This window comes from Chelonoidis abingdonii, chromosome 3, assembly GCF_003597395.2.
Source record: "Chelonoidis abingdonii isolate Lonesome George chromosome 3, CheloAbing_2.0, whole genome shotgun sequence".
NCBI classification, from domain to species: domain Eukaryota; kingdom Metazoa; phylum Chordata; order Testudines; family Testudinidae; genus Chelonoidis; species Chelonoidis abingdonii.
The window spans coordinates 192,222,283-192,240,833 of record NC_133771.1 but is presented as its reverse complement, the minus strand read 5'-3'; the positions used below and the strand labels follow the sequence as shown (position 1 = coordinate 192,240,833).

Below are 18,551 nucleotides of genomic sequence, written 5' to 3'. Positions count from 1 at the left end.
CATTGAAGGGATAGACGCCGGAGACATGCCATATTGTGTCCGCTCTTCGTCTGAGCATCAGGAGATCCACCATGAAGGCAAGAGGCGACCTGTTCGGGGCATTGACAGACGATGTACCCAGACCCGGCAGTAGTACGAGGATTCCTCCATCTGCAGGTTACCACCGAGCCACCAACGCTAATGCGGAAGCCAGAGTCCTGGTGGGCAGGAGTCGATGGGGGGTGGGAAGTTTGAAGTGCGGCACCGCTCGTCCGGCAAGGAGGAGGATGAGAGACGGGGACCACAGGTTCCTCCTCAGGTTCTTGCTCTAGAGGGGTGGGCCCATTTGTGGTGGCGGTTTTCAGGGTCCTGGGGTCGCCGTAGCAGGTGTCGTTCCTCTGGCGGTGGGACGGCTGAAGAGGCCCTCCGGTCCGCAGGTGGAATTGCAGGCGGGATAACCACAATGGAATCACTTGGGCTTGATGATAGCCCAAGGTGTCCAGAAGGCCACTGCGGGCGCCTGTCGCCAGACCCTGGTGCTCTCTGGTTCGCACATCCCCGTAGAGAGCGCTGTCCGGTCACACCGCGACAGGCACGGGGGCACTTAGCCGATGACAGCAAGGTGGAGAGATAGATCCACGAGGGACTGGTACCACACGCCTCGCGTTGTATTGGGGACGCCGACCGGAGGAGTCGTACCGGTGCCAGGGACGCAGGGGGCGGGACCTGCGCCAGCACTGTGCCGGGAGGTCGCCTTTCCGCCGAAGCGGACCTGCACACCTGGTGGGGAGGTAGATCGCGAGCACGACGGTGAGATGGGCTACGTCGGGATGGTTTCCGGAGGTAGACTGTCGAGATGAAGTCAGCGGTCCGGTGACCTGGACGGTGCCGCGAGTAACGACCGGTGCGAGAGAGAGAACCGATGCGGACTGCGAACGCGGTGTGACGGAGACACGCGGCGGGAGCAGTGCCGTGATCTCGATCTCGACCGGGTGCCTGTCCAACTTCTCGAGGGACATCGGTCGAAACATAAGCCGGCTTCCCCGTAGACGAGATTACCCGTCCGGCGGTGCGGGGGTTGAGGCGGGGGAGGTTCAGTCAGCGCTAGTCATCCTCACCTGTCGCAAAGGTTTCCGGCGTAGTGGGAATAGCAAGCTCGACCAGGGCATCGCGGAAGCTATCTGGCAACCGGACTCAATGGCTCTTGCCCTGGCCGAGTCGACAGTGCTGGGAGAAACGGTGCGCGGCAATGGCGGTGGCGGCGGACACGGTTTCCTATGCTCAGACTGCGGTTGTTAGCTGCAGCCGCAGGAGCTGGACTTCGTTCACTCGGCGAGAGGCGAGACGGGCTGCCGGGCACTTCTGTGCGGAGTAATGTTGGTCCGCGGTGTTTTGGCGTGCCGGGTCGTCTCCGGTGCCGGATGTGGAACTTCTGCCCGGATACGGACTTCGGTGCGCTCGGTGCCGAGGCTGCCGGGTCAAGGTGGCCTCCATAAGGAGCTGCTTTAGATGCGATTCCCGCTCTTTGTGCTTGTTCGAAAGGACTTACAGATTTTGCACTTGTCGTCAGGTGGGACTCCCCAGCACTTCAGGCAACGATCGTGGGGGTTCTCCCGTTGGCATCGGCCGGCGGCAGGCGAGCACTGTTTGAAGCCGGGAGAGCCAGGCATGAGCCGGGTCCGGGCAGGGTTGAGGAGGATGAAACCTCAGCCTCAAACAATATAACAAAATTACATAACTACTAACTATTAAAGACTAAGAATACACTAACTACACTATAAGTATAAATAGAGAAAAACGGGTTGAAAGCTAGGGAAGTGGAGGTCAGCAAGCCGCCTCCACTGTTCCAACGCCGACACGGGCGGTAAGAAGGAATTGAGGAGCGGCCGGGTCGGCAGGGGCATATATACGGTGCCCGCAAGGCGCCACGCCAGGGGCGCTGCCGACGGCTGAGTGTTGCTAGGGAAAATTCTTCCGACGACGTGCACGCGGCGGCCCGCACACACCTCTGGAATGAATATGAGCAACCCTCGAGAAGAATCAGTATTACCATATCAGATTAGGGTTAGTGTGGCCGCAATAGACGGTATTGGCCTCCGGGCGGTATCCCACAGTGCACCACTGTGACCGTCTGGACAGCAATCTGAATTCGGATGGAGTGGCCAGGTAAACAGGAAAAGCCCGGAACTTTGAATCACATTTCCTGTTTGCCCAGCGTGGAGCTCTGATCAAGCACGGGTGGTGATGCAGTCCCAAACCAAAAAGAGCTCAGCATGGACGTACGGGAGATACTGGATCTGATGCATGGTATGGGGGAAACAAATCTGTCTATCAGAGCTCCGTTACAGAGATGAAATGCAGCGTTGAAAAAAATCTCCAGGCTACACAGTGCTGCGTGAACAAGCGTAACGAAAGCCAAAGAATCAAATGGATGCTCATGGAGGAGGGAAGGGTACTGAGGACTACAGCTATCCACAGTCCACAGCAGTATCCCGAAAAGTTTTGCATCTTAGCTAAGCTCCAGTGCTTGTAGGTTCAAGACACATTGTCCTGCGAGTTCAGGGTATAGCTCGTCAATTTACTCCCTCCCCCCACACGTGAAAGAAAAGGGAAAGAAATTGTTTCTTGACTTTTTCAGGTCACCCTATGTCTACTGAATGCTGGTGGTAGACGCAATGCTGCAGCACTGATGAGGCAGTATCCGTTCTTCTCCCCTCCCGGTGGCAGATGGTACAATATAGTGCTATCCGTCGTCACCATCAGCCCATGAGTGCTCCTGGCTGGCCTCAGGTGAGGCTGGGCGGGGGCCTGGTAAAAAATGGAATGATTCCTGGTCATCCCAGTAGATGGTACAGAATGGCTGGTAACTGTCCTCATCATAGCAACTGGGGCTGAGCTCCATCAGCCCCTCCCTTTCATGTATAAAGAACAAGATTCTGTACTGCCTGACTAGCATAGCAGCGGGATGCTGGCCCCTCTCCCCGCACCGCTTAATGTCTGCCTGGACTGTCATAGCAGCGGGAGGCTGCTCCCCTCATTTTATCTCACTAACAAGTGTCACTGTTTCTTATTCCTGCATTCTTTATAATTTCATGACACATGGGGGGACACTGCCACGGTAGCCCAGGAAGGTTGCGGGGAGGAGGGAGCAACAGGTGGGGTTGTTACGGGACACCGCGTGATGGCATGCAGCTCATCATTTCTGTGGGATCTGACACGGAGCAGCTGTGCTCTCTGATACACTGGTTCTCTAGTACATGCCCCATATTCTAGGCAACGCTGACTCTAATTATTGAACCATAAAGGAGGGATTGATCGGGGAGTCATTCCCATTTTTGCCTTTGCACCCTGGCTGACCTCGACAGGGGCACCCATGATCGCAGCAGACAGTACAGAACGCAATAACCGTCATCTTATGCCAATTTACAATGGCACAGCAGACAGTACACAACGACTGATAACGTCTCTGCTATCATGATAAAGCAAAGGAATGCCTGCGTGTGTAGTGCTGCAGTAACGCCTCTGTCAGCGGATCCAGTACACATACGGTGACAGTAAAACAAAAGCTGAACGGCTCCCTGGTTGCCGGCTATGATCTGCTAGAGGTTGCAATCCATGGGGAAAAAGGGCGCAAAATGATTGTCTGCCGTTGTTTCCCGAGGAAGGAATGAGTGACGACATTTACCTCAGAACCATGTCCGCGACAATGTTTTTGCTCCCATCAGGCACTGGGAGCTCCAACCCAGAATCCAAGGGCGGGACAGAACTGTGGGAACGGAACTATGGGATAGCTATGGAATGGCTACTCACAGTGCAACGCTCCAGAAATCGACGCTAGCCTTGGACCATGGACGCACACCGCCGAATTAATGTGCTTAGTGTGGCCACGTGCACTCGACTTTATACAATCTGTTTTACAAAACCGGTTTATGTAAAATCAGACTAATCCCGTTGTGTAGACGTACCCTTACATATACACATAAATAAAGAGAACACTTTTAGGTGCTATAAAATTAATAAAATAATATATACTAATTCAAATTTTGAAATGGGGACTAAAATTCTAAAATATACTATCCTAAATCTACCTCAATTTATTAACTTCACTTTTACAACTGGTACAGAAGTTTGCTTTATTGGATTATATAATATCAATTAAATGAGAATATTTGGTTAAATTGTCACTTTATAATAACTCTTTACATTAACAAAGACTTTTCTATAGGTAATAGCTTTCCCCTAAGTTAATTATGTTTGTTATTATTTCATGATAATCTTTAATGCTCCCTATGTAAATAGTATTTCTGAATGTCTTGTATGTATTAGGAGAACAATCATAATTGGGGAAAGAATATTAGCTGACAAACGTATTTATTCGTGTTTCATTTGCAATGATTGCACACAATCCTATTGTATTAAGATTGTATCAGCAACACAACATGAGCTGATCAGCAGAGTAATGTTTGAAGTCACATTTCATTGAAGAATAATTTCAAGAATTGTTATGAAGAACTTTGGATTTGTCCCAAGAAGACTATAACAATTCTGTAGGGGAAACACAGTTAAACTTACCATATGTGATAGAATGTATTAACTACATTTTAAACATATAAGGAGATGTCAGCTGAAAAGAACGCAATCTAATTTGAAAACTTCGCTAAATTAGAGATGGGTCTAATTCTTGGGGGTGTCAAATCCAGGGTTTTTGGTTCAAGCTCATATCTACAGTAGACATTAAAAATTATATGAAAACAATTAATTGTAACATTTCTTTTTTCTTCAAAATTGTTAAATATAGACTAAATCCTTAGCTTTCATTCTAAAATTATTATAAAGCTATCAGGGATGTACAGTTCACTGGATTTCTTGGCTAGAAGAATATTCCAAACATTTAAATCAAAATGTAAATCTATCAACAATTCTGAAGTGCCTATCACTATATTATCCATGTGCTGGATATGCTTAATTTAACCTTTAATGTGCCATAATTTATTGAAGTAAACATTTTTTCCTCTGTGCTACTCATTATATAATATTAACAAAAAAAATCTTCAAATTGTTATTCTCCAGGATATATGTATATTATATGCAGATATGGAAACCTCAAGTGATGCAAACTTTGAGAAACAGAGTGCTGATCATAAACTGATTTTTTTGTTTTTAAGATTTGTTCATTTTAAAGTTAACACAGTGATGACAAGTAAATAAAGTTTAACATGAGAGATTTAGGTAATCATTTTTAAACTAGTTTTTACACTCATTTTGATGAGGACATGTTTTAAACCAAAACAAAATCTTTTCCTGTTATTTGTCATATTTTTCTAAATCTGAAAGGCAGTTTTAATCTAGATACTTACTTATTAAGCTTTAAACAAAATTAATGATTTTTACCATGGCAGCACTCAGAGGGTCCATGCAGGATTGTGATCCTGTTGTGCTAGGTGCTGTACAAACACAGATGATCAAGCCCCAAAAAACTTATTAAGTGCTTGTCCTTTCAAATGTATAAATAATATAAAGAACCTTTAAAATTCTAAATTTTGGTGCAGGCTAATATATTAGCTTTTCACTTTTGGTGATCTGGATTCAAATCCTGGCCAAGGTCACAAGTGAAAATGAGTTTAGTAGCCTCATCATAATCTTTATGTTGTCAATGTCACAAAACCATTACATAGTTTGTCATGATTAGTAGATCTGGCCAAAACTCAGGATTTGCAGTTTGGGAGAAACAATCAGCAATGAAACAGACAAGAATGTCAATTTTAGTCAGCAGCTGCCTGGGCTACCAGGGTATGTGTATCCAGGGCAGCCATATCATGCAGACTGCCCCAGAGCCAGATCTCCCAGCTCCACAGCAGAAAGCTCATAAATCCTGAAAGCCCTAGCTTGAGCCAGGATTGTCATGGCTTCCAGGGTCCCTGCTGTGGGGTTCTCCCTGGTGGTGTGGAGTTCTATCCAAGAACCTGCAGGTTCCCAACACTATGCCCTGGAGCCTGGATATCTTGAGAGCTCTGTCTCAAGACTGAGTTCTCATGACTTCCAGGCTCTGTGATGCACAGCCAGGATCCTAGACCATGGAAGCCTGGGCATAGTGGGGCCTGGGACTCCATTTTCTAACGAGCTTTTATGATAGGGATAGCTCAGTGATTTGCACATTGTCCTGCTAAACCCAGGTTGTGAGCTCAATCCTTGAGGGGCCCACTTAGGAACCTGGGGCAAAAATCTGTCTGGGGATTGGTCCTGCTTTGAGTAGGGGGTTGGTCTAGATGACCTCCTGAGGTCCCTTCCAACCTTGATATTCTATGATTCTACATAGATCAATATTGGAAGAGTAGACATGTTTAGGTTTAAAGTGAATTAGCAACTCTCTTGGGTTGAATGAACTCTCCTCTCAGTCCCTCTTTCTAATACTAAACTTTGTTACTACACTTTAGGCTGTACTGCTCTTCAAAAAAAGCAGACTTTGACTCCCTCAGGGAGCTGATGGGCAGGATCCCCTGGGAAAATAACATGAGGGGGAAAGGAGTCCAGGAGAGCTGGCTGTATTTTAAGAATCTCATATTGAGTTGCAGGGAAAAACCATCCCACTGTTAGAGAGTGTAAGTGAAAATATTGGCAGGCGACCAGCGTGGCTAACAGTGAAATCCTTGCTGATCTTTAAATGCAAAAAAGAAGCCTACAAGAAGTGGAAGATTGGACAAATGCGAGGGAGGAGTATAAAAATATTGCTCAGCATGCAGAGTGAAATCAGGAAGGCCAATCACACTTTGGAGTTGCAGCTAGCAAGGAGATGTTAGAGTAACAAGAAGGTTCTTCAGGTCATGTTAGCAACAAAAGAAAGTCAAGGAAAGTGTGGGCCCCCTTATTGAATGAGGGAGGCAACTAGTGACAGAGGTGTTGAAAAGCTAATGTATCAACGCTTTTTTTGACTCTGTCTTCACAACCAGGTCAGCTCCCAGACTGCTGCATGGCCAGCACTAGTATGGGAAAAGGTGACCAGCCCTCTGTAGAGAAAGAAGTGGTTCGAGACTATTTTAGAAAACTGGATGAGCACAAGTCCATGGGGCTGGATGCTGCCATCCAAGGGTGCTAAAGGAGTTGGCGTATGTTGCAGAGACATTGGCCTTTATCTTTTGAAAATTCATGGCGATGAGGAGGTCCCGGATGACTGGAAAAGGCTACTGTAGTGCCATCTTTAAAAAAGGGAAGAAGGAAGATCGGGGAACTACGGCAGTCAGCCTCACCTTAGTCCCTGGAAATCAGGGAGCAGGTCCTCAAGGAATCAATTCTGAAGCATTAGAGGAGGAAGTGATCAGGAACGTCAGCATGGATTCACCCAAGGGCAAGTCACGCCTGACTAACCTAATTGCCTTCTATGAGAGATCACTGGGTCTGTGGATGAGGGGAAAGCAGTGGATGTGTTATTCCTGAACTTTAGCAAGCTTTTGATACGGTATCCACAGTATTTCTTGCAGCAAGTTAAGAGAAACATGGGCTGGATGAATGACTATAAGTGGATAGAAGCTGGCTAGATCGTCGGCTCAAAGGTAGTGATCAACGGCTCCATGTTAGTTGGCAGCCACTTTCAAGTGGAGTGCCCCCAAGGGTCGGTCCTGGGACCAGTTTTGCACCAATATCTTCATTAATTTGATCTGGAGGATGCGTGGACTGCACTCTCAGAAAGTTGCATATGACACTAAACTAGGAGGATGGTAGATACGCTGGAAGGTAGGGATAGGATATAGAGGGACCTACGACAAATTAGAGGACTGGGCCAAAAGAAACCTGATGAGGTTCAACAAGGACAAGTGCAGAGTCCTGCACTTAGAATGAAAATCCCTTTCACTGTTACAGACTAGGGACCAAATGGCTAGGAAGCAGTTCTGCAGAAAAGTGGACAAGAAGCTGGATATGGTCAACAGTGTGCCCTTGTTGCCAAGAAGGCTAATGGCATTTTGGCTGTATAGTAGAGGCATTTCCAGCCAGATCAGGGATGTGATCATTCCCTCTATTTGACATTGGTGAGCCTCATCTGGAGTACTGTGGTCCAGTTTTGGCCCCATACTAGAAAGGATATGGACAAACTGGAAAGAGTCCAGTGGAGGGCAACAAATGATTAGGGGGCTGGGCACATGACTTATGAGGAGAGGCTGAGGGAACTGTGTTGTTAGTATGCAGAAGAGAGAATGAGGGGGCTAGTGTTCAAGTCGTGTATGGAGGATTTTGAGGGCATTGTCAACCACCTGAAAGGGGTTCAGAGGATGGGCAGGTAGGCTGGAGTCGGCGGTGTGTGGGTGGTTGGGGTGGTGGTGGGAGGGAGGGAGGATTGAAGTATGGTCGGGGGAGGGTTAGTGGTGTAGTGGGTTTGTGCTGCCGGTGGATATGTGGGGCGCTGCGGGCTTAGGGTGGTAGGGCGGGCATCTAGACTGTTCTTCAGTGGTACTTGTGACCGACAGGAGTTAATGGTCTCAGTTGCAGTTGGGACAGGTTTAGGTTGGATATTAGAAACTTTTGTTACTCAAGAGGTGGTGAAGACTGGAAGAGGTTACTAGGGAGGCAGTGGAATCTCCTTCCTTAGAGGTTTTTAAGGTCAGGCTTGACAAAGACCTGTCTGGGATGATTTAGTTGGGAATTGGTCCTGCTTTGAGCAGGGGGTTGGACTAGATGACCTCCTGAGGTCCCTTCCAACCCTGATATTCTATGATTCTATGATTCTATGAAACTGCTGTTACCCATACATTTCCAGTCTTCTGCTGAGGACTTTCTGGCATGATCTGTGTTCATGATTTCCACTGGCCCTGTCAAAGCTTAATAGGTGTCATTTTGGAGTGTCAATGATTATTGTGGAATTTTGAAAACGTTCATATTTCAAGGATACGTTTGACATTTACCCAAACAAGTTTCTCCCATCTTCTAGTAATTACATTTTTAATAATTAGTTTAACCACCAATTCCAGATTTATGCATTATACGAAAGGAATGAAACCAGTGTATAACAAAAGGTGGCTTTTTCAGACGTTAATGATGATCTAGAATTTATTTCTTTAGTGGGTCAGTATAGAATATAACTAATACTATGGGAAAAGTGCAATTAGATGAATAGAGATGTGGAGAGATATTTCTTCTTACTAAATATTAATCTGAATGGTAAATATATCTGATTTTATAAGTAAACAATAGATATTTAGGTAAATAATAAACAAGTATTACTGCTTTGAGATGTAAAATTAGAATACACATATTGTACTGTCCTCTTAGAAACCATAAAACTAGCTTATTTGTTCATAAATCTAACTTCTCTGAACTTACATGGCATTTTGTAGAACAGTCGCTCTCCTGCACCATCATTGGTTTGCAAGAATTTACTATCCACAGACCAGTCAATATGAGTAACAAAACTAGAGGACTTGCTGCATTCTCCTATCTTCTTGTATCGTTGAGCAACTGCATAGATATCCACGAGGCCATCATTAGAACCCACAGCAAGATAAGAGCCATCTGGTGAAAATTTCATTTCATGAATTACTTCCTTTCGGTCTTTAATATGAACTACCTCTGTCATATCTCTGCAAGAACCAAGAGCAAGAACATAAATTATGGACTTGTAAATATGAAACCCAAAAATATTTAAATTAAGACAGACATACTAAACACTTTCTAAAAGCAAAATTGGACTTCAGAAGTTAGAATCCTCCATTCTGAAAGTCTCTGTTGCTCTTACGTTCTATACTCACAAGTTTTAAAGCAAAACAAACAAGTTTATATTTAGCAAAGTGACTGTACCATTTTGACTTGACATTGATAAACATTTATGATTCTCTTCGTTATACTCCTCATGGCCAATTAACTGCTTTCATCTTGTTTTTTTCTAGTTTAGAAAGAGAAATGACTGTAACTCTTTGTAAATGTTTTTCATTAGAAATAAAATTATGAACTCAAAATATGAACTGCTACTCTAAGTTATGTAAAGTATATTTGGGGATGTAATGTAACTCAGTTGCCCACTGTTTGCCATTATAGTAGGATAAGCTAATTTTTTTCTGTACTTAGTATCAAAGCCAGTCAGCATTATATTGATTATATTATAGACTGGGGCTCTAAGGAAGATTTTTGGAGATGAAGCTACTTGTGTTATCTCATCGAACTTTTAACATTTTTTAAATAACTTAGTTTTTAGTTTGCTTCATTATTGTTATGTGGCCTCAAAGTTTATAAATTTGCATAAACTTTAATGAAACTTTTCTTGTTGCAGATCTATCATAGAATTCAGAGAGGAGAATAAACAACATTAAGAATAGGAACAGACTGTGGGATTTGTTGGTATTAGTGATGAAGCTGTTCAAGGAATGATCTTCTTCCTCCACAAGAAAACAATTTCTTTTCATTGAAATGTTTCATCAAAATGTTTTGGGTATTACCTGAAAACCCCCATATCTGAAAAAATGTTGGGTTTTGGTTTTTCAAACAAAAACTCCATAATTGTCAAAGAAAACACATTATTTTTCTGAATATTTCCATTTTGTCATAAAGAAATTGGTTAAGAACCTGTCCTGTAACTGTTGTTCTTTGAGATGTGTTGCACATTTTCATTCCACTTCAGGTGTGTGCATACCCAGTGCAGAGTTGTTGGGGATTTTTCTCTCGGCGATAACCATCAGAGCAGCATGACCGCTTTCTGCTGCCTCTTGCCACCATTCGAAGATACAAAGGCAGAGCTTCCCCCAACCCTCCTCAGTTCCTTCTTTCTACAAGATTCAGACAGAGAGAGGAAGGAGGATGGGTCATGGAATGGACAAATGCAACACATCTCAAAGGACATCAGTTACAGGACATGTTAGGAACTGCTTTCTTTTCCAAGTGATTGCACAGTCCATTCCACTTCAGGTGACTCACAAGTAGTTTGATCAGGAGGTAGAATCAGAATCTATCTGAATAATGATTGAAGGACCACATGTCCAAATCTGGCATCATTTCTAGACTGCTGAGAGATGGCATAAAATGAAGCAAAGGTATGCACTGATGACCAAGTTGCTGCGTTGCAAATGTCCAGAATAGGCAGCTGGCCCAGAAAAGCTGCATGAGATCTGGTTGAACATGCTAGCATTCTATTCAGTGGAAGAACATCAGCCAAGTCACAGCACAAATGAATACAAGAAGGCCCTTCATTCTGTCTGCAATTGCCAGGAACAATTGAGACAATGGCCTAAATGGTTTAGTTCTGTCCAGGTAAAATGCTAACACTCCTCTAATGTCTAATATGCGGACTCTCTCCTCATCCCTATGATTATGAGGCTTACGTGGAAAAAGTTGATAAATATATTTCATGACTGATGTGAAAGTGAGGTCCACCTTGGTGAGAAACTTCAAATGAGGGTGTAGGAATACCTTTGTTTTTGTAGAAGATTGTATATGGAGGTCCAGAAACTAGTACTCGTAATTCACTCGCTCTCCTGGCTGAGGTGATTGCATCAAAAGTCTATCTTCATAGAGAGATGGAGCAATGAACAGCTAGCCAATGGTTCAAAAGGAGGACCCATTAGCTTTTCTAATGCCAGGTTTAAGTCTTAAGGGGGAATAGGATCCTGTACTTGAGGATATAAACACTGCATGAATCTAACTGTCAAAGGATTGGAGAAAAATGAACAATTATCAATAGGTGACAGGTGCCACAAGGACTTCTCGTTGTTTTAGCTGCTAGATAGACCTTGATGGAACTAATGGCAAGACCTTGTTGTTTCAAGTGTAACAAATAGTCCAACGCATTATGGAGCAGAGCCCAGACAGAGTGAATGCCTTTTTGCTGGGAGCAAATGGAGAATCTCTTACACTTTGCCAGGTAAATAAACCAAGGAGAAGGCTTTTTACTATTTACAAGTACATCTTGAATTGCCTTTGAGCAAACCTCCTCCTGTTAGCCATGGAGCACCTAAACTATCAGATGGAGGGCCTGCAGGTTAGGGTGGAGGAGGTGACCATGGTCCTGAAAGATCAGATCTGAGTCCAGTTGGTAGTGGCAATAGAGCTCTGTATGAAAGGGTCAGCTTAGTAGAAAACCAGTGTTGCTGAGATCATACTGGATCTATGAGTATGACTCGAGCATGGTGCTGCCTGATTTTCAACAACATTCTGGATAGAAGAGAAACTGGGGGAAATGCATATGGGAGTTTGTCTGTCCAAGGCAACAGGAAAGCATCCATCAGAGACTATGGGCTGTGACCTGCTCAAGAACAAAACTGATGACACTTCCTGTTGACTTTTGTTAAAACAGGTCTATTTGGGGAATCTCCCACAGTTGGAAAATTTATTTGGCTGTGTCTGGTAAGAGAGACCATGGTTACTGGTAAAAGATCTGCTTAATCCATCTGTAAGATTGTTTTGAACACCTGGAAGGGTGAGAGGCTTTGAGATGGATTGAGTTAGCAATACAAAAGTACCACAGCCACATTGCATCCTGGCATAGCCAAGTTGACCATGCCCCTCTTTGCCTGTTCTTATGGAATACGGCAGCTGTATTGTCTGCAAGTATGAGAAGATTTCTTCCCTTGATATGGGGAAGGAAGGCTTGACATGCTAGCCAGATAGTCTTTAGTTCACTGACATTTTATATGTAGAGTTAAATCCTGAGCAGACCATAAACTTTGAGTTTCAGGGACCACAAGTGAGCCCCTCAACCTAGGGCAGACGTGTCCATAGCTGTGGTCAAAGATGGTTAAGGAGGAACAAACAGAACTCCTCTATACACACACACTTTGAAGGGTCTCTCCACCAGTCTAGAGAGGCAAGGTTTGAGTGAGCTCCTTAACCACCATGTCTAGGGGAAGACAAATTTTAAATTACACTGATGCCAGCCACCTTTGCAGCTTCCAGAGACAGAGACTGGCAAGTTAAACTACATAAGTGTATGAAGCCAATTGACCCAGAAGTTTGAGGCAAGTGCATACTGTCATTGGCCTTCAGGTCTAACACAATGGCCAGCGTAGTCTGGAATCTTATCTGTGAAAGGAAGGCCTTGGGTTCCATAAAGTCCAAGACTGCTCCTATAAATTCTACATTTTCTACAGGTGACAGGATTCACTTTTGTATATTATTGAGCAATCCTAGCACATTGAAGGTGGACTGGATGACAGGCACACTGGACAGTACCTGAGCCTTGGACCAGTCTCTCACCAACCAGTTGTCCAGGTAGGGAAAAACTTGAACTTCTGACTTCTTCAGGAATACTGCCACCACTTAATGTACTACTTTGTGAATACCCATGGAGCTGTGGACAGGCGAACCAGTAATACTGTGAACTGGTAGTAGGATTGATTTACCAAAACCTGAGGAATTTTCTGTGGCTTTGATGTATTGCCACGTGAAAATACAAGTCTTTTAAGACAAGGGAAGCATACCAGTCTCCAGGGTCAAGGGAGGAGATAATGGAAGCCAGTGTGACTATATGAAAGTTTGTTTTCTTCAGATGTTTGTTGAGCTGCCACAGGACTAGTGTGGGTCTGAGTCTTCCCTTTGATTTGGGATCAGAAAATAGTGGAAATAAAACTCCTTCCCTCTGCATAACTGAGGAACTTCCTCTAAGACTCCCAGCTGGAGGAGAGATTACACCTCCTGAAGGAGGACCGCCTTGTGAGAGTGGTCCTGAAAAGGGATGGAGAAGGAGGGTAGAAGTGGGGATAGAAAGAAATTGAAGGGTGTATCCTAATTCTTCCATGCTTAAGACTTACTGGTCTGCAGTGATGCAGGACCAAGCACCCACATAGTTGGAGATCTGGCTGGCAAACAGTGTTCTAAGAGAGGCTGGCATTCCGGAAACTGGTAGAGTGTTCTCGACAAACACATGCAAATATTTATTTCGAATTCCCAGGCTGTGTGGGTTAATGAGGAGCTGAGGCAAAAGGAGTGGTTGGTCTTCATTATTACTTCTGCCCTTTTTTCTGGCTAAGTCTTGGTGACATTGCGTGAAAGCAGGATAATGGTGAGGCTGCTGAGGACAGAATAGCTTCCTCTTTGGTGTAGGTGTATAAATGCCCAAAGATTTGAGCATCAGCCTGGAGGCTATGCAGCTTGTCATCTGTCTTCTCAGAGGAGAGTGGCAACCCCTCAAAGGACAGGTCCTATATGGTCTGTTGGACCTCTTGAGGAAGACCCAATGACTGGAGCCACCAATATCTGCACATCATAATGGCCGATGCCATGGCTCTAGCTGCAGTCAACAGTGTCCAAATCCACCTAAAAGGAGATTTTGGCCACTAATTTATGCTAATCTACCACAGTGAGAAATTCCTGCCTTGCATCCTCTGGTAATTTGTCTTTACATTACAATATATTGTCCCAGAAACTACAGTCAAAGCTTGCTGGTTACCAGTCCTGAGCTGCAGATCTGGTGTCAAATAAAGTTTTCTGCCAAAGAATCATAGAAGATTAGGGTTGGAAACTACCTCAGGAGGCCATCTAGTCCAACCCCCTGCTCAAAGCAGGCCCAACACCAACTAAATCATCCCAGCCAGGGTTTTGTCAAGTTGAGCCTTAAAAATCTCTAAGGATGGAGATTCCACCACCTCCCTAGGTAACCCATTTCAGTGCTTCATCACCCTCCTAGTGAAATAGTGTTTCCTAATATCCAACCTAGACCTCCCTGTAACAGTGCCGACTCATTGGTGTAGCGCCTCCTGCTGGTCAGTCTGGGACTTAGCTCATCCAACTCAGGAGCACCCTCCTCTGGCCAGTTTCTCCCCTGTCCTTACCTGCCCCTCTTTATCTCCACCAGTTCAGGCACTGCGTCCCGCCTGAGCCATGGTGCCCCTTACCTTGAGGTGTTGCCTCTCGGCAGTGTCCCCACACTCTGTGTCTCCCTTCTCAGGGGAACCCCAACCTCCCTATACTCAACTGGCTTCAGCGACTACTGCCAGTCATCATCTAGCCCCATCTCTCAGGGCCAAACTGCAGTCTAAAAATGCCACTCATCAATAGTAAGGTGGTTGGGCATGTTGCCTTTTCTTGCCCTGGCTGCCTCCCTGCAGTCCTAGTACCTCCTCAGGCATTTGCTGCAAGGCCTCAGCCTGGTAAGTTGCCAGGCCAGAGCTCCCCAGCTCAGCCTGTCCTTTCCCAGTACTGCCCTGTCCAAGGTACCCATGTCTCTACCAGGCAGCTAGGTCCTTCTTGCTCCACTCCTTCTCCCCAGGAGCTCTTTTATACTGGCCCAGCTGGCCCTTATTGGCTGCCTCAAGCCCGCTAATGATTGACTCCCTGGGGCAGTCCATTCCCAGGGCTGTTTTTAACCCCTTCCAAACTGGAGCGGGGCCCTGCTACACTCCCCTTCTGCAACTTGAGACCATTGCTACTTGTTCTGTCATCTGTGACCACTGAGAACAGCCAAATTCCATCCTCTTTGGAACCCCCCTTCAGGTAGTTGAAGGCTGCTATCAAATCCCCCCTCGCTCTTCTCTTCTGCAGACTAAACAAGCCCAGTTCCCTCAGCCTCTCCTCATAAGTCATGTGCTCCAGCCCCCTAATCATTTTCGTTGCCCTCCACTGGACTCTCTCCAATTTGTCCACATTCTTTCTGTAGTGGGGGGGCCCAAAACTGGATGCAATACTTCAGATGTGGCCTCACCAGTGCCGAATAGAGGGGAATAATCATTTCCCTCAAACTACTGGCAATGCTCCTACTCATTCAGCCCAATAAGCCATTAGCCTTCTTGGCAACAAGGGCACACTGCTGACTCATATCCAGCTTCTCATCCACTGTAAACCCCAGGTCCTTTTCTGAAGAACTGCTGCTTAGCCAATCGGTCCCCAGCCTGTAGCAGTGCATGGGATTCTTCCGTCCTAAGTGCAGGACTCTGCAGTTGTCCTTGTTGAATCTCATCAAATTTCTTTTGGCCCAATCCTCCACTTTGTTTAGGTCACTCTGGACCTTAGCCCTATCCTCCAGCATATCTCCCCCCAGCTTAGTGTCACCCACGAACTTGTTGAGGGTGCAATCTATCCCACCATCCAGATCATTAATAAAGATGTTGAACAAAACCAGCCCCAGGACCAACTCATGGAGCACTCTGCTTGATATCAGCTGCCAAACAGACATCGAGCCTTTGATCACTAACCATTGAGCCCAACTATCTAGCCAGCTTTCTATCCACCTTATAGTCTACTCATTCAATCCATACTTTTTTAACTTGCTGGCAAGAATACTGTGGAAGACCATATCAAGCACTTTGCTAAAGTCTTTGCTAAAAAGATCTAACTTTTTTGCATCCTTTCCTTTGGGGGTAGATGCCTGCTGCCACTGGATTCTCTCTCATTGGCAGCTCAGACTACCACCAATCCCAGAGTGAGGTGGTGTAAAAATGTTAAAATCCCTCTGAGAGGACAGTATATCTGTGCTTGGCCCTTTCTGCTAGGTGGGAGGAGTAAAAATGGAGTTTGTCACAACACATTGGTGGGCTCAGGATAGCTTACTTAATTGGAAGCACTACTCTCAATGGTTCCATAGAAGCTAAGACCAGGAGTACTTGTGGCATCTTAGAGACTAACAAACTTATTTGAGCATAAGCTTTCATGGGCTACAGCCCACTTCATCAGATGCATAGACTGGAACATTCAGCAAGAAGATATTTATACATACAGAGAACACGAAAAGGTGGAAATAGCCATACCAACTGTAAGAGGCCAACCAATTGAGATGAGCTATCATCAGCAGCACAAAAAAAACTAAGAATCTAAGACGTTAACCAGCCTGTGAGACCTTTCTCCAACCTCTTCCACCTGGAAATCCAGAGTGGAAGTCACCCTCTTGAACAAGTCCTGATGAGCCTATAATCCTCAGGAACTTTCTGATACCACTGCCTCATCAGGTGATGAAGAGGAGAAAGCCAAAACTGGCTGTAGTGGAGCCTTCTTCAATTCCTCTAAAGGGAGAATTTCCTCCTGCTCGATACTGAGGCTGTTACTGGGAGTGGTCTCCCTCTGCACCTGGTGTGGTAAATCTTGGTGCCTACTTGATGAAGCAGAGTAGGGAGGTTGTGGAGACAACCTCAAGGCAGGGAAAAAAACCCCAAGGGATTCAAAATGTCTATTGGTAAAGTCTCAGAGCCCAACTACTTCCCAGTCAATGGTCTCTGGTTGATGGCCAAGATGGAGCCTCGAAGGAATACCAAGGATGGTAGGCTGTGGAAGGGAAATGGTTCATGGTCTGGCTGCGACACACAGGAGCCAAACTCAGAGTCTGAAGATGAACCAGCCTTCTGTAAACAAGTAGGGGCTGTTCCAGTCATTGCCCAGGATCAATGTTGAGAGCCTGGAGATGGTGCTATCAGTGAGATCATTGCTGGCTTCCATCTTGAAAGTACCACATGAAGACATACACAGAGGACTAGAGACACCCACAGTACTGCCATGCTGGGACAAAGTCAAGAAAGTTACAGTGGGCACTGGTACTGGGCAAGAAGATTATTGGATCGCTGGCAAAGCCAGCACATTGAGAATCACCAGATCCCATGCTGTCACATAAGCCAGAGTAGATGGTACCGGAACAGTACTGTTGAACTAAATGGAGCCACTTCGAGAACCAATCTCAACAGTGCTGTGCCAGAGCTGACAGTCCCTCCTGAGCAGATGACTGCCTTGGAAAGTACCTTGGCCTTGAGTGCACTCTGTTGTGCTTGTCTATGTGCTTGCTAGACTTAGGTGCCGGGGACCTCAATCTCCCAGAGACTGGGCCCTTAAATGCCTTCTTCTGGTGTCTCTCCCACACTATTAGGGAGGGCAATAGGCCCCAAAGCTCAATCAAAACAGAGGGAACACTTCTGATAGATGCAGATGCACTGAGAACCCACTCCAAAGGCTCTACGGGTTGATGCAGGGCTGCCTCCATCAGAAGAAACTTGAGTCTGGCCTCTCTGTTTTTCTTGGTTATTGGGTTAAAGTCCCTGCAAATTTGACACCAATCCTGATGTAAGTCTCCCCATGATACTTCAGATATCCTGAATGCAGGTCACTCACTGGCATTGGTTTCTTGCAGGGAGGGCAGGGCTTGAAACCTGTGGACCATGCCATGCCCTACCAGTGGGACTCAGAAGTGGAAATTGAAGCTTTAAAAACACTTTAAAAAACAATATTTCTATATCTACCAAACAGTCTAAACTACAAAAACTACTAAAACAAGTACCAACTACACACAAATATGAGGGGAAATTTTGCAATAGCAAGACCACACAGTGACATTCCTACAATTGTCATGGGTGGTAAGAAGGAACAGGTGGGGGGAGGAGGTCAGAGGCGGCGCTGCTGTTTATACATTTGCATGGTACCACCAAGGGAAAAATCTCTGACAAGTGGGCTTGCACACACCTGCAGTGGAATGGACATGTGCAACACATCTCAAAGAATATTTTTGACAAAAATATTTCTGCTAACTCTATGCAATAGTTTAGTAGTGAATACAGCTGATATAATCACTCCACAACAGGAAATGTCACCCTCTAGATTTCCTGTTTATGGCCACAGGGCACAAATCACTGACATTCTGAGAGCTCTATGTCACAGAGTCCATTTGCATCAGAATTTGACCCTACAAA

The 18,551-nt window shown here is 45.4% G+C and overlaps 1 protein-coding gene across 2 annotated transcripts in view; it reads right to left on the bottom strand.

Moving 5' to 3' along the window:
- EML6 (EMAP like 6) overlaps positions 1-18,551 on the bottom strand; it is a 360,575-nt gene that overhangs the window by 184,223 nt on the left and 157,801 nt on the right. For both annotated transcript variants that reach the window (XM_075064408.1, XM_075064409.1), the window contains exon 10: positions 9,289-9,545. In XM_075064408.1, coding sequence (XP_074920509.1) covers positions 9,289-9,545 — 257 coding nt within the window. The remainder of the gene's footprint in view (positions 1-9,288; positions 9,546-18,551) is intronic.